The sequence below is a fragment of the Pipra filicauda genome, unplaced genomic scaffold (assembly GCF_003945595.2).
Source record: "Pipra filicauda isolate LSUMZ 115617 unplaced genomic scaffold, ASM394559v2 scaffold568_size315820_pilon, whole genome shotgun sequence".
NCBI lineage: Eukaryota > Metazoa > Chordata > Aves > Passeriformes > Pipridae > Pipra > Pipra filicauda.
The window spans coordinates 40,946-56,836 of NW_024104718.1; the positions used below are offsets into that span (position 1 = coordinate 40,946).

The 15,891-nt window shown below is 57.9% G+C and overlaps 2 protein-coding genes across 3 annotated transcripts; both read right to left on the minus strand.

Moving 5' to 3' along the window:
• Positions 1 to 8,679: 8,679 nt before the first annotated feature.
• Positions 8,680 to 12,092, minus strand: TRIM54 (tripartite motif containing 54). Of its 2 annotated transcripts, XM_027739909.2 has the most exons (10): positions 11,910 to 12,092; positions 11,313 to 11,485; positions 10,760 to 10,931; positions 10,586 to 10,681; positions 10,230 to 10,463; positions 9,980 to 10,002; positions 9,721 to 9,845; positions 9,284 to 9,385; positions 9,074 to 9,112; positions 8,680 to 8,868 (listed from the first exon to the last, which is right to left on the minus strand). In XM_027739909.2, exons 1-10 carry the CDS (start codon positions 12,075 to 12,077, stop codon positions 8,858 to 8,860), a joined length of 1,143 nt encoding a protein of 380 aa, XP_027595710.1. In that variant the 5' UTR covers positions 12,078 to 12,092; the 3' UTR covers positions 8,680 to 8,857. The 2 variants fall into 2 exon arrangements, with proteins under 2 accessions (XP_027595710.1, XP_027595709.1); XM_027739908.2 differs by having other exon boundaries at positions 10,586 to 10,931; positions 11,910 to 12,077.
• A 1,139-nt stretch (positions 12,093 to 13,231) lies between these two features.
• DNAJC5G (DnaJ heat shock protein family (Hsp40) member C5 gamma) lies at positions 13,232 to 15,414 on the minus strand. Its single transcript, XM_027739910.2, has 4 exons — positions 15,191 to 15,414; positions 14,715 to 14,928; positions 14,427 to 14,580; positions 13,232 to 13,837 (listed from the first exon to the last, which is right to left on the minus strand). Exons 1-4 carry the CDS (start codon positions 15,301 to 15,303, stop codon positions 13,755 to 13,757), a joined length of 564 nt encoding a protein of 187 aa, XP_027595711.1. The 5' UTR covers positions 15,304 to 15,414; the 3' UTR covers positions 13,232 to 13,754.
• Positions 15,415 to 15,891: the final 477 nt, after the last annotated feature.

Sequence of the window (15,891 nt, forward strand, 5' to 3'; positions counted from 1 at the left end):
ACACCAGGACAACCAGCAGCTCAACGGCACAACACATTCTGGAGGTATCTGCTTGTGAGGGGTGTGGCTGAAAATTGCCAACCAGCAGGATTTTGGGTTTGTGCTCTGCATAAGCTGCATAAGCAAAAATCTTTTTTCTACACTTTGGTGACACATGTACTGGGTTTTTGGTATTTGCACGTGTTTTTACACCAGGAGCTGGTGATGTAGAAACTGGGGTTAGAAGTGTGTGCACTGGGATAGTGTATGAAACACTGGAAATTTCAGAACCGAAACGGTTCCTCTGATTCTTTAAAAATTCCCCTTTGCTTTCCCCTTGGACATATCCTGAAGAATTGGGTAAGTCTGGGGGTGACCATAAGACTCAAGATAAATTGAAAAGATGCTCTAATCAGTCATGGCCTCAATATACATTAGATGATGGTGAAAAATTTCTGGAAAATAGGTCTTTGAAATATAATATGATTTTACAGGTGTTATTTTGTAGGAGGCAAAACAAATGGGATGAAGTCCCTGATGTAGATTTGCTTTTCACTTTAAGAAATAATTAGTAAAGTAAGGAAAAAATGTGGTTTAGAAAATTCAAAGTATCAAAATGAAATATATTTTTTGGTTAATGAAACAAGAAAAGAGGGTAAGGAGAAAGATACTCATTGTATAGGACGAGAAGATAAAAAGAGACGAAAACTCTAAGTTTCATGGTCAGCAGCTCCTCCAACACGAGGATCAAAGCTGGAGGTGGTCAGTGAATCTGGCAATGAAAGAGTTGGGTTTGATGCAACGCCTGTTTTCTGGAGGACCAGAGAGAAAGACAAGTCGGTATCAGAAGCACCTTTAAGGCAGCAGCCGGGCCTGAAGGGGGAGGCAGTGGATGTGCATGTGCAGGTCACACCTGGGGCTCGCTGAATCAGAATCAGTGAGCAGGGACGTGCCACAGGAATCCCGAGGGAATGTGCAGTGGGATGTCAATTCATAATCCAAACTGGGCTCTTCTGAAATATTTGTCTCCCCATGAGGAATGGAGGGCAGTTTGGAAAAGGCTCGGGAAGGAGGAGTTAAGGAAATAGAAGGATTAGGTTCAGGTTCGGGGCATTCCAAATCGTGACGAATTTCTCCCTAAGAATGACCCAGAGTGGGATTCCAATCAGACTACTGGTGAGATTCACTAAAATTGTATCAGGAACTGATTTCATTGGGAATCCAGAAGGGAGTGGAGAAGCGGAAACACCTTGGCAGGTTGTAGGAACAGAAGCAGGGAGCAAAGGAGTCTCTGTGGGCTTTTTATGTAAGATTGTGTGAAGCGGCTCCCACAGGTATGGACTCAGATCCAGCAAGGGAGGGAAGCAGGGTGCTCTTTAACAGGCTTTTGCTCAGGCAGTTTGTGCCAGGTATTAGAAAGAAATCCAGAAAGAGAGAAGGAGCATTGAGGGTGGTTATTTCTCAAGTGATGTCCATGAATAGAGAAGAGAGAGAAGAGAAGGAGAAGAGCTGATGAGATTCTCAAATCCGTTGTCAACTGCCCTGACCAACATGCAGGGATAGAGGGGAGGCAGAGGGTGAGGTGGATCCAGAAGGATCAGGGTGCCTGTTGCAAACAGGAGGGGCACTGGGGAAAGGAGTGTCCTGAGCTGCAAAGGGACAGAGGGGAGAATCAGAAGAGGTGGGACTTATGACAGAAACTGGGCTGGACTGAAGGGGACTGGAGGCATCTCTCATCATTTCCCTGGCCAATCCTTTGGTTCCAGGTAAGCTGGGGAATGAAACAATGGATTTTCTAGTGGATACTGGAGCAGCTTGTTCTGTAATTGCAGAAAGAGGGACCTTTAGCAAAACCAAAGTCAGTGTTGTCAGTGTGGCAGAGAGGAACTTCTTCGGGGGCAAGAAATCCCTCAAACCATCTTACAACCCATGGAATTCAGGACTGGGAACACGAAATGAACACATCCCTTCCTCCACAGGCCAGAGTGTCCCTCCTCATTGCTCGGGCGGGATTTGCCCCGTGGGTTGTGCAGCTCTTTGCTGACGGAAGCGGCGACACGTTGAAGGGACAGCAGGAAGTTGGTCACACGGTGGGCACTGCCAGGGGGGCACCGGGAAACAACCCACTGCCCAGCAACACCTCTGCCAGAGAGCTGCACTGTGAGCCCTCACTCAGTCCCTGCAGTTGAGCTGAGGAAAGAAAGTCAATATTTATACTGACTCAAAACCTGTCTTTGGCATAGTCTGTGCTCACGGGGCAGTTTGGGAAGAGTGACAAATTTTGAACTCACAGGGGAGTTTGGAGAAATATGGATCTGAAATTACAAAACTAGTGAAAGCAGTTCTTCAAGCAAATGAAGTTACAATAATCTAAAAGTGCCCTAGAAAAGAAATCCTGACCCTGTAAAGGGAAACCAAAGAACAGATGCAGCAGGGAAAGAAGCTGCATTGAGGAAACCAAGAAGTGTTGGTTCCACGAGGGGAGGAACAATGAGCAGAACAGCTGGACTGCACTAAAAATAAAGAAAGATGATGGGAAACACCTGTGAAGCAGCTCTTGGTCCCTGAGGGGACGATGGAAACCCAACTTAAAAGGCTGCATCAAGAGACACACGTGGGAGCAGATGTGTCACTGCTTTTAGCAGAGAATTTCTTTGGACCCAAGACACAAAGCTTTGCAGACAAAGTAATAAAGAAATGTGTAACTTGCTGTGCTGATAACCCAAAAATAAGAAAGAAAACATGGGGAGGAAGTGTAAAGTGAGGAATAAACCCTGGGGTACACCGGCCAAGGGATTTTACAGAATTACCCAGATGTAATCAATGCAAACATTTATCAGTATTCATTGATCACTTTTCTGGTTGGTCAAGGCTTTCCTGTTTTGCACCAACCAGAGTAGAACACTGATTAAGGTTTGTTAAAAGAAATAATACCCAGATTGGGTATCCTAGAAGAAATTTCTTCAGATAATGGACCCAATCTTTTAACAGAAATAGTGCAGGAAGTGTCCAAGTTGTCACAGATTATTTGGGAATTACACACTCCATGGAGCCCAGAGTCCAATGGGAAGGCAGAAAGGATGAATCAGAGGCAAGTATCCAGGTTATACCAAGAGGCTCAGGTGGAGCATCACCTTTGTCTCATGAGAATTTGTACTGCTCCTGGAGTCAAAGCAGTAATGAGCCCTTTGGAAATACTATAGAGGAAGGCATTCCAGGGTAATCTTGCATGGAAGGATGGCTGGGGGTGAAATTAGAGGAAGCTGAGTTATATTCACATCTGTGAATGCACTGTGGATGCAGCCAATGGCAGCTGCAACCATAGGGGAAGGTGAAGAAGGTACCTTACCTATTGAAATTTGAAAGGTAATTTGGGATAATGGGGTTGAATTTGAAAAGAAATTCCAATCCTAGTGGTACTTAGTCCATTTTCCCTATGATCCCATTAACAACATGGCCACAGCTTTTGTGCTAATGATACACAATGCTTTGGTATATGAGATATACCCAATTGTTGCCTTAGAATTGAATCACAAGGGAACTATACTCCCCTCTCTGGAGCACAGAGTGTTGGCCCAAAAAGATGGATATAAATGGCAGACTGTTGATGTCAATATATGCATTACATGAGAGCAATAAGGATTAATTTATGAAAGTCACACCATCAAAGATCAAGACATTTGTCTTAATGCTGAGCAAAATGTTTGTCATTTTGAGATTCATCCTAATGAAAACCTGAAAACTGTACATGTGTATATCGGTAAAGGATGTGCTTATGTGAGAACTCCTTGTGATTCTGTATTTGTGGATAATGGTACTGTAGATACAAGTAATCACTCTAGTTTCTGTACTCGTAATTTTGTCAAAATGATGAGCTGCAGTTTTAATCAGGCTGTAAAAATTAATAGAATGTATAATCTAATTATGCTTTGATTCAAGACTTGCAGCGACTTCCATTGGTGCGAACCTCGCGCTGGTAAAGAAACTGTTACAACGTGAAGACCTGAGACACTTGCTGGAAGGAGCCTGAGAAAGTGGACAAAAGACTTTGATTAGTGTCCATCACAGTGCGGAAGAAATACATTGTGTGATGGAACAGGCGGAGAGAGACGGAGAACATCCATGGGGGGTGGTCACCCACCTTTTGGGTGGTCACCAACAGCCACTGGAATTCTCAACCAAGTGCTTCACCCTGTTGCTCTTTTGTTGATGTTAACCCTTTTGCTTTTTGTTCTGGTGACTGTGTTGTATGTTAGACTTTGGATGACTATGAAACAATTACCCTACCAGCTTCCCCCACTAATCCTGGACAACCCCCGTGCTGCAAACGTACCAGACGATGCACACAGTACAAAAGTGTGAAACGGGCTCAGTTTGGACATCGTGGAGCTTGAGTGACCACAGCACGGGGTGGATTATGAGAGAAGGTGGCTGGAGGTAAAATTAGTGGAAACTGAGTTCTACTCACGTCCTAACAGAAGTTATAACAGTAGGGAAATTATGGGGTGAAATGCAGCTGCTGCTCCCTGGATGGGCTGCAGGGGCAGCTCCACGATGGTTCCCCACAGAAGAGGCAGCACCTGCTCAGGGGGTGGGATGGAGTGGAGATACCGTGGGCAGGGTCTGTGGGAATCCCTGCAGGGAGGGGAACTTTGTGGTGCTTTACAGCTGATAAACCTCCAAGGGATGAATGGAGAAGATGTCCTGCTGCTGAGCCAACAACTGTGGGGAAATCGCTCTCCTCAGATGATCTTGGTTCATTAAAACCTGACTGTAATATTAACATACCCCTCCCTCCCAGAGTTACCCCCCTCCAAGGTATGACCACCCCCCACTGGAAATGAGCTCTACATTTTATTGACTGTGTCTTTAAAGGTGAAGTGAGAGAATTTTACACCAGTCAGCAACAAAGATATTTATGATTAAAGTCACTCAAGCTCCACCTAAACATAATTATAAAGTACAGAAGAAAGTTGAGAACGGGGAAAAAGTCAGGGAAGACTCCACATTAACTGCTGGGATCAATCAATGGGCTGGATCTATCTGTGCCCCACAAGGACCTCTTGGGTAGGAGCTGCACCCCCTGCACACTGAACACTTTTCCTGGGGCTTAGGGCTTGTCTGGGTATTGCTTTGGATATGTTTTTGTGGTCAGGAAAACTCCCCACACTAAGGGTCAGGGAGAGCTCCCCTTTTCACGTAACACCTTGTGAGCACACGCAGAGATAGGATGAGTGGAAGGGGACAGGCAGAGCCAGAGAAATATTTAATTTCTCTTTCACAGCATTTACCCTCATTCACAAGTATGTAAATCAGAGCTACTCCCCCCTCCTTCCCTGGACACTCACGGGCACTTTTTTCAGCCTGGAGATGTGGTGCATGTCCAAACACAGAGCGATGAGACTCTCCAAGAAAGATGGGAAGGTCCTTACATTGCAGTGTTGAGAACATACATAGCAGTGAAAGGAACAGGAATCAAATTTTGGATCCATCACAGGTGTGGAAAAGGTCCCTGAGTCCAGACAAGATGCATGGGATTCACATCCATCTGGAAACGTGAAGTTCTGACTGACTGAGGATATAAAAGTACAAAGAGCTCTGTCATCTTTTTAATCTCTTTATGTAACCTAAAATGTACAAGTTAAGTGCTTTTATAACATGCTGTTGTTTTATGGTGATCCAAAGAAACCTGATTTTACAGCTTGTCCAATCATTTGGGAGAATCCACAACTCCATCCATGGAACTGCTGCTTTCCCAGTGCCACAATCAGCTGAGGACCCTTTGGATTGGGGAATTTTAAGATTAGATTTAAATCTAAATTTCACACCTGTGTTGGGTAATGGTTCTGGGATTTTAAAACTCCCCCTGAAGAAAGAGAAGACATTTGGACCAGGAAAATGGTTCCTGTGGATGGATAATCACACCCTAAATTGACCCTGGCACGTGACTGACTGATGCTGTGCAAAGGGACACATCCCTCCTTCAGTCCCCCAAACTCCGTGAGGATTTTCCACGGGGCTTAGACATGTCCCAAGAATGAGAAGGGTCAGAGAATGGGAAGTGGTATTATTTGCAAACCATTTCTTGGGGCATGGAAGGAGTTGGGAACTGGAGAAAGAGAATCCCACCATCAAACATTGCTGATGACAGAATGAGAGGCACAAAAACCACTCACAGTTGAATTGCATCTGAGAATTTAACTGCTCAACTTCCAAAATACAAATACAAAGATTGGGACCAATAATAAAAGCTATTTGGACAAATACAGTTAAGGAAAATATCCCTATTAGGTGTAAAATCAACCAAATTCCATCAGTGGGACCTGCAGTTGGGTGAGTGATGACAGGACGTGGACAACCCAGCTGCCTTTCCAGGGGAAACTGAAAAGACAACTTTAGGAATATTAACTTTATGTCCTTTGTGCAGAAAAAGGTCTTTGGAAAAAAATTATCATAGAATCACAGAACAGTTTGGGCTGGAAGGGATCTTAAAAGTCATTGGTTCCACCCCTATGACACAGCAGGGGCACCTCCCACTATTCCAGGGTGCTCCAAGCCCCATCCAACCTGGCCTTGGACACTTCCAGGGATCCAGGGGCAGCCACAGCTTCTCTGGGCAACCTGTGCCAGCCCCTCCCTACCCTCACAGGGAGGAATTCCTTCCCCATCTCCCATCTCTCCCTGCCCTCTGGCACTGGGCAGACATTCCCTGTGTCCTGTCCCTCCAGGCCTTGTCCCCAGTCCCTCTCCAGCTCTCCTGGAACCCCTTTAGGCTCTGGAAGGGGCTCCAAGGTCTCCCTGGATCCTTCCCTTCCCCAGCTGAGCCCCCCCAGCTCTCCCAGCCTGGCTCCAGAGCAGAGGGGCTCCAGCCCTGGCAGCATCTCCGCGGCCTCCTCTGGACTCTCTGCAGCAGCTCCACGTCCTTGTGCTGCTGTTGCCCAGGGCTGGAGGCAGCTCTGAGGGGGCAGAGGGGCAGAATTCCCCCCTCCCCTTCTGTCCACGCTGTGGGATCAGCCCAGCACACAGTGGGGTTCTGGGCTAGGGTATGTCCAGCCTCTCACCCACCAGCACCCCAGAGTCCTTCTCCCCGGGGCTGCTCTTGAATCTGTTCATCCCCCACCCTGGATTGGTCCCAGGGGTTGCCTGACCCAGGAGCAGCACCAGCACTTGGCCTTGTTACATCTCATGAGCTTCCCATGGGCCCAGTTCTGGAGCTTGTCCAAGTCCCTCTGGATGGCCCTGTCCTTCAGGAGTCTCATCTGCACCCTCAGCTTCCCCTCTGGTAGAGCTATTACCTGGCTCAAGAAGTTGCCCTCCATGCATTCCAGGCATCTCCTGGATTGTCTACAGCTCACTGTGCCCTGTAGGGGTGGTTGAAGTCCCCCAGCAGGATAAGAGCCTGCAAGCTCTTATGGGGAAGAATAAAGAAATAAGGATGATCCCTGGAGACGTCCTTGAGCGGGAGCTGCAGCAGGGTGGGTGTTAGAATCCATGCTCAGTGCAAAGATCACCTCTTCCCAAAATCCATATAGAGTTACAATTTAACTGGACAAGCATAGGGATCAGCAAATGCCAGGGGGCTTCTCGAGGAATAGGCTGGGCAGGGAGGGCAGTGATGGGTGACAAGCCTCTGGAGACAGGCCACAAGGAAGAAAACTGCCCAAATTGGAGAAAAACACAGGTGGGGCTCTCCTGAGGCTGGGGAAACGGATGCTGAGGGGCTGCTGAGTGCTTGTGAGTCCCTCTCTGTCACCTCTGCAGGGTGACAGGAACAGAAGGACATCCACGAGGGGTGGAGAGAGGCAAATGCTGCACCCCAAATGGCTGGTGTGGGAATGGAGAGGCTGAAGGCCCTCTCAGTCCCCAGGGACCACCCAAACCCTCCCCGGCGCGTTTCTGGTGTGCGAGGGAGCAGATGGTGATGGGGAGCAGCCAGGCTGGGGTCAGTCCCCAAAGCCACATTGCCTCTGCCGTGAGGGACAGCTTGGGGATGCAGGAGAGCAGAGATGTCCCTTTCCCTGTCGCCCATCCTCCAGGACGCTGCTCCTCAGCCCCCGGCCAGCACGGGGGCCCCAGATGTGCTCCTGGTCTACCGGGAGCTGGGGGGCTGAGGGACCAGCCCTTGCTTCCCCCTCAGTTGGGCAGGGGGTGGCAGTGGGGACCCCCCCGTGGAGTCCAGCCCCAGGGGACCCACCCAGCCCGAGGACCACCGGCCCCATGTGCATCATCGGCCGCATCAGCCGTGACGCCAGGGCGGCGGGACGAGGCGGGTGACGCAGCCACTGCTGCCACTGCCCTCCCAGGGGGCCCGGCCGCGGTTCGGGGGGCGTGGGCCCCGACCCGGCGCTGATGTGGCCGTGTGTGTACTCAGCCAGCTCATCCCGGCAGTGTTTGCTTGCAGCACCCAGGGGACGGTGCTGCCGCGGGCGCGCAGCCGGGGCTGGAGGGGCGGGGGGTGCCTGTGGATCCTCGGCTCCAGGCAGGGCTGTGGTTGGGTGGGGGGCAGAGCAGGGGCCGAGGTGTGAAACTCCCGAGTTGCACTGGGGCTCTGGGGTCGCAGCCCATCGTGTGGGGTTCTGGGGGCACCATTGGGTGGGGGAGCAGGGGCTGCACTGGGCTGGACCCCATGGGACCAGTGTGGAGGCACCACAGGGGCAGCCTCTGTGCCCACCCCACCCACACACTGCACCAGAGATGATGTCCTTAACACACGTTTAATGTTGGAGAGGGGCAATTTGAGAAATTCCAGCAGCAGGGATGGAGCTCGAGTGGGAGTGCCAGGGATGGCCATAGCCAGGGGTGCCAGGGATGGCCATAGCCAGGGGGTGACAGAGACAGCCATAGCTGGGGGTTGCCAACGTTGCCCCACGGTGTCACCTCAGTGCTGACCTATGTGGAAAAGTGGCCTCAGCCCTGTGCAGTGGGGACTGCAGGACCCCAGCCCCTGAAGCAGGGAGACAGGGATGGCCTGGGGAACACCTGAGGTGTGACCCCTCCAATCCCCATCTCCACCCCCATGCCCCCCAAGGAGGTGTCTCCTCTCCCCCACAGCACTCCATGGCTCTGCCCATCTCAGTCCCCATCAGGGTCTCACCATGGGGGGAACTCGCTGGCTTCTGCCTCGGCCCCACATCTGCAGAGGGAAAGGGGGAACAAGATGGAGACAGGGATGCCCCGGCACGCTGCAGGACCCACACACCGGCATGCAGGCCATGGCACAGCTGCAGGCCCGGCACTGGGCACGGCATGGCAGAGCATGGCACTGGGCAGGACACAGCACCAGGCAGGCATGGCAGACACTCACCCTCGGCAGCTTCAGGCGCCTCCAGGCTGTCCAGCCGATCCTCCTCCGTCGCAGCCTCGCTGCCCTCCCCGGGTCCATCACCCTCATCCTCACCCAGCGGCTCTGCAGGCAGGGGACAGCTCAGCTGGGACCCTTCCCCCTGCAGCATGGGGACAGCCCAGGACACCCCAGGAGGGACACGACCAGCCCAGGACACCTCAGAAGGGAGTGTCCACCAGCCCAGAACATCCCTAGAGGGACTTGACCAACCCAGCATGGGAGCCAGGAGCCTAGGACAGGGTTGACCCTGAAAGGTCCCTGGGCAGTGCTGGGCAGGGGGGTGTCACATCCCCATTCCTGTGTGTGAGCCCCTCACAAGGTGTCCAGTGGTGAGAGGATCTGCTTGTCTGAGGGCTGGGCACCCCGAGCAGTCTGGGCACTTGTCCTGGTGCTGGCACCTGTCTGGAACTCGATGGTCCTCAGCATCTCGGCCACGTAGTCCACATTGATGGAGAAGTGATCCATGTTCTCATAGCCAGGCTCAGGGCGGCTGCTCATTGATGCCTTGGACATGTCCGTGATCCTGCGGGGCAGGCAGACCCTCGGAGCTGTGGGGTCCAGCACCCACGGGGCCCTCAGCCACAGCCCAGCAGGGACAGACACAGCTGTGACATCCCCCCTGCCCCCTGTGCTCCCAGCCCTGCTCCCTCCACTCACTTTTTCAGGAGTTCCTTGGAGTGCTGTGAAGGAAAGCAAGGAGGAATCAATATCTCCTAGACATCACCCCCACCCCAGCACATCCCAGGGGCATCCCCAGATCCTTTGGGGGTAACCACAGCCCTCCCCATGTACAGCCCTGCAATGCAGCCCCAGGTCCCACAGGGATCTCTGGCCCCACCACAGTCCCAGGGCAGCCACGGCCCCCGGAAGTTTCTGTCCCCCTTCCCGCCCTGTGCCCCGGCTGGACCTGCAGGTACACGGCCATCTGGGGCTCCTCCATGGCCTGGATGGCAGACTCCACCAGTTTGGAGGAGGCCTCCAGGTGGTCTCCGTACTGGCGGATGAGCCCACGGACACGCTGCAGCTTGGCCTCCTGCTCAGCTGCGATGCTCTGCAGCAGCTCCTTCTTCCGCTCCTCCAGGATCCCGTACAGAGCGTCGAACCGCAGCCCCACGTGCTGCTTCTGCCGCCGACTGTTCTCCTGCGGGACGAGGGTCAGGGGCTGCACTGTGTCCCCCCAGCACAGCCCTGGGGCCAATCATCCTAGCCCCACCGGGTTCCCCCCACCGGCACAGCCCCAGGGCTGGACCTCCCGGCCCCCACCTCGATGGTGTGGCAGATCTCCTCCATCTGCGTGATGATGGCCTGGATCCGGTCATTCCCCGCCACCAGCATGGCGATGCCGTCACTGAGCTCGCTCTGGGAGGGAAGGGGAGCGGGTGTGAGGGCAGCTGCACGGGTACCCCCAGCCCACCAAGGGCTCCCGGGGCCCCTCACCTTCTGGCGCTGGTAGACGGCCGGCAGTGGGGCCACCTCGCAGTCCTTGTGCGCTCCGAACACCTTGCAGAGGGAGCAGGTGGGCACCTCGCAGCGCAGGCAGTAGATGTTGATCCGCTCGTCCTCGTGCTCCTCGCACATGAGGTGCTGCTCGGCCTTGTTGTGCAGGGGTCTGAGGAGGGTCGGGTGTTCAGTCAGACATCCCCAGCCCCAAGGAACACCTCCAACCCCAGAGATGTCCCATCTCCCAGGGACCCCCCCATCTCCAGAGACACCCCGGCCCCAGAGATACTTCTGGTCCCCAGGGATACCCCTGGCCTCAGGGATGCCCCAGCCCCAGTAACACCCTTACTCCCAGAGTCACTCCCAGCCCCAGGGACACCCCAGCACCATGTGGGCCCCATGACCCCTCCGGCTCCAGCTGCCCCCAGCTCTGCATGCCCAGTCTTCCATGGGCTCCCCTTACCCCGCTGTGCTTGCCCACCCTTGAGGAACCCCAGTGCCCCCCTGTGCTCCCTTCCCCCGGGGGTCTTGCCCCGCCGCGCCCCCGCACCGGGCCGACTCCTGCTTGTAGATGTCGATAATGTTCTCCACGAGCAGGTTCCGCTGCAGCCCGTAGACCCCGTGCCGGTCCAGCACCACCTCGTGCCGGCACGACGGGCACCGGAACCGTCCTCCCGACGGCACCGCGCTGGAACCCCGCGACTGCCACAGCGGATTGGAAGCCTGGGAGGGGCACGCGGGGGGTCGCGACGGCGGCACCGCGCACCCCCGGTACCCCGGCAGACCCCGGCGGCCCCCGGCAACTCCCATCCGGGGACCGAGACCCCGCAGGCTGCGCGCCCCGCACCCCCCAGGCACGGGCAGAGACACGGACACAGGCGTGGAGACAGAGATGGAGACGGGCACGGGCATGGACACAGGTGGGGGCACAGACACGGCCCCCGCTCCCCCCCTCCGCCGGCCGGGAGCGGCCCCGAGCTCAGCTCGGCTCAGCCGGAGGTCCCGGCGGCCGGTCCCGGGGCCGGTGCCAGGCCAGGTCTCCCTCGACAAGGGGGTCCGGTGTTCGTGGTGCCGCTCGCCCCCCCGCATCCCTGGCCTGGGGTCCCGGGGTTCCCGGTGCCTTCCCCGCCCCACCGGCCGGTCCCACCTGGAAGACGTCGTTGGCGCACTTGCGGCAGAGGTTGTGCTGGCAAGGCAAGATGACCACGGGCTTGGAGAACATCTCCAGGCAGATGGGGCAGATGAGCTGCTTCTCCAGGCTCTCCATGCTCCGCGCCTCCGCCAGCAGCGGCTTCAGCCCCACCGCGAAGTTCATGGCCGCGACGCCGGCCCAGCCCGGCCCGGCTCTGCCCCGCGGTCCCGCTCCGCTCCGCTCCGGCCGCCCGTTACCCACTCTGTCGCGGCCCCGGCCCCGGCCCCCGGCGCTAATTTTAGCCGCCCCCGCCCCGCCAGGGCCGCAGCTGTCGGCGGCGTCGGGTGACACTGAGTCACGGCGCCGCGGCGGGGGCCACCGGCCCTGCCCGCCCCCCGGGACCGCCTGAGCCCACCAGGGACTGGCTGGTCCCGGCACCATCTGACCCCAGGACCGGCCGATACCCTGAGACCAGCTGAGGCCCTGGGATGGGCTGAGCCCTGGACTGGCTGAACTCTGGGGACTGGCTGACCCCCAGGGACCAGCAACCCTCTCCACCATGTGCATCCCACCCCATCCCAGCCCGGAGCTCACGGCCCAGGCAGCCCCAAGTGCCCCAGGTGAGCAGTGCTGCTCCCCAGGGCTCCCCCGCTGCCTCCCACCCGGGGAGGACGAGGTCCCAGGGGACCAGGGCTGGCTGGTGCCAGGGCCATAGAGCCAGAGGGGAGCAGGGCCCAGGCAGAGTGGGATTGGGAGTAATGCCCCTCCTGCAAGCAGCTGGGCCAGGGGAGGTTGGGATCCCCCAGACCCCACAGTTCAAGCCCAGTGTCAGCAGGGTGGCAATGCTGGTGCCAGGGCCCCTCTGTCTCCACTCACCCTGGAACACTGGCTATATTTAGGGGGTGAGACAGAGCCCATGCAGCTGCAGATAGAGGCAGTGACCAGGGGTGGGAGGAAAGGGCAAGGGGCTCACTCTGTCCCCCTCAGCCCCCTCCCTGAGAGCCCTAGACCTCCACGGGGCCACAGCTCCCCAGAGAGCAGGGCAGGAGCAGGGGGCCTGGCCAGGCAGTGGGGAGCAGGGCTCCAGGACTGCAGCAGCAAGGAGGGAAGAGAAGAGAGCCTATGGGAGCCAGCAGCAGGGGACACAGAGCGGTTCCAGGTGGGTGGCAGGACACGAGTGACACTCACCCCACTCAGGACATGACCTGCCTACCCCATTCAGCTCACCACCCCATGGGACCCATGGGCACAGCCCCCAGCACAGGCAGGACGAGGCAGAGGCACATCCTGCTGCAGAGCATTCCAGCAGCCCCAGATTAGCCCAGGCAGACACGTGCTCCCCTCCCGTCAGCCTTTAATGGTGCCCACAAGACCTAGAGGGCAGAGGAAAGGGGTACAGACAGCAGCACCCCGACCCCACAGCAGCGTTTGGCACCCAGCACCCATCGGGAGGGTCCCATGAGGGGGGAGCGGGCTCAGCCCAGCCCCAGAGGTTACAGTGTTAATGGTCTCGGACAGCTCGGCTGCCTCGCCTGAGCTACAGAGCCGGGCCTGGAGCGCTCTCTGCTTGAGCTCAGTGCCCGGTGGGGCACGGCAGCGGGCGAGGCACTGGGGGGGTTGCAGCAGGGTGGGCTCTGGGCCACCACCACCACCAGTGCTGGGACGCAGGGGCATCGCCCCGGAGCTTGAGCAGGGGTCCGGGAGCCTCTGCATTGATGCTGGCCAAATTAACCTGAGATTATACCCCTGCTGGGGCTGGAGTGCCAGCCCAGAGGGCGGGACCAGGGTCCCGGAAAGTGACAGTCCCAAAGGAGGATCCGTGCCTCGAGTCCTGGGGGAGCCAGCGGGACGGGGTCAGCCTCAGGCATCAGCACTGGTGCTGGCAGCCGGCAGCGGCTCCGTGCTGGCAGGCGGGGGCTGCGCCACAACAGGGATTTGTGGATCTGAAAAGGAAGAGCTGCAGATCAGTGGCTCGGCCCCACCCCGTGGTGCCAGCGAGCAGGAATCTGGGATGTCCCCATACCCCTGCAAGGGCTCCCACAGCCCAGAGCTCCCACACCCAGAGCAAGGGCTCCCACACTGCCAGCGCAGAGCCCTGTGGCAGTGCCCCCACCCCACAGAAGCCTGTGGCAGTCACCCAGCATCAGCCCCATCGACACCAGCATTGCCAGTGCCAGAGAATGGAGCCAGCCTGGAGCATGGCTGCTCTTCCCATGTTCCATACCCCAGAGAACACAGGCGAAGGGTCTCTGAGCCACAGGCCGATTCAGGGGGGCCCTTTCCCAGGGGCAAATGGGGAAGGAGAAAGCGTCCCCATGGCCCATCCAGTGGCTCCCTCTGTCACTGTCACCAGCCCTCGCCCACACAGAAAACACCGAGGGCTGGCTGGCTGTGGCTAAATCTGACCCAAGCCCTGAGCCAGAGCTCCATCCCCCATGTGAGATGCAACAGGGGGAGACCCCAGAGCCCTCAACAAATCAAATGCAGGCAGTTCCAGCTGCTGGGGCTCCAGCCTGACCCAGCCCAACTCACCACTGTCCTCCGCACGCATCTGAGCCTCCAGGTCCTTGGGGTCCACGTACTTGTAGGACTCTTCCTCCTTGGGCGGGCAACATGTCCCGCAGCAGAAGAAGCAGCAGCAGCAGCAGCAGCAGCAGGTGAGGGCACTGCAGCACAGCGCCAGCGCCTGCAGGAGGGACGGAGGGGCCGTGAGCTCCCCTGAGCCCTGTCATGCTGGTCCCGTGAGCCCAGTCCAGCCCCTGGCCTGCCGGGAGAGACGGGGGCCCACTGAACCCATGGATCCGGATGACGCCGGCTCACCTTGAACCACCACTTGGACATGAGAAAGTAGTGCCGGACGGCATCGTCACCGAACTGCTCGGCCACATAGAGGCCGAGGGAGCCGTACTGGTCGTAGAGGCGGCGCTTGTCCGCGTCGCTCAGCGTGGCGTGGGCGCTGTTGATCTCCTTGAACCGCTCAGCCGCCGCCGGGTCATCGGGGTTCTTGTCCGGGTGGTACTTGAGGGCCAGTTTCCTGCGGGGCGCGGCGGGGGGACCCCCGGCATGGGGTCACGGCCTCGCTCCCCGGGACAGACCCAGAACCCCGGGATGGGAGCAGGACCCCCGGGATGGAAGCACAGCCTCGCCCCTCGGGACAGACCCAGGCCCCCGGGGTGGGACCGGGACCACCCGCGCGGGATCCCGGCCGCGTTCCCAGGACGGACCCACATGCCGAAGCTGGCGGGACGACTCCCCGGCCGGTCCCCTCCCCGGACCCCACCGGACCCCCCCCGTACCGATAGGCCTTCTTGATCTCCTCGGGGGAGCTGCCCTTCTGCAGCCCCAGCACGCGATACAGGCTCTCCCCGACCCGGGACAGCTTCCGCTGCGGCCGCGGGGGCTCCGCCATGGCCGCGCCGAGGGCACCGGGGGTCGGAGTGGACGCGGCACCGACTGCCCCGGACCGGCCCTGCCCGCGCCCGCCGCCGCTTCCGCCCGCTCTGCGCAGGCGCCGCCCGCGCCCCGGGACGGAGGGCACGGCCCGGACAGCCCGCACCGGGAACACCCCGCACCGGGAACACCCGCACCGGGACACCCCGCACCGGGAACACCCCGCACCGGGAACACCCGCACCGGGAACACCCCGCACCGGGAACACCCGCACCGGGACACCCCGCACCGGGGACACCCCGCACCGGGACCACCCCGCCCCGGGGACACCCCGCCCCGGGGACACCCGCCCCGGGGACACCGGCCCGGACAGCCCGCACCGGGAACACCCGCACCGGGAACACCCGCACCGGGACACCCCGCACCGGGAACACCCCGCACCGGGACACCCCGCACCGGGAACACCCGCACCGGGACACCCCGCACCGGGAACACCCCGCACCGGGAACACCCCGCACCGGGGACACCCCGCACCGGGGACACCGGCCCGGACAGCCCGCACCGGGGACACCCCGCACCGGGGACACCCCGCACCGGGGACACCGGC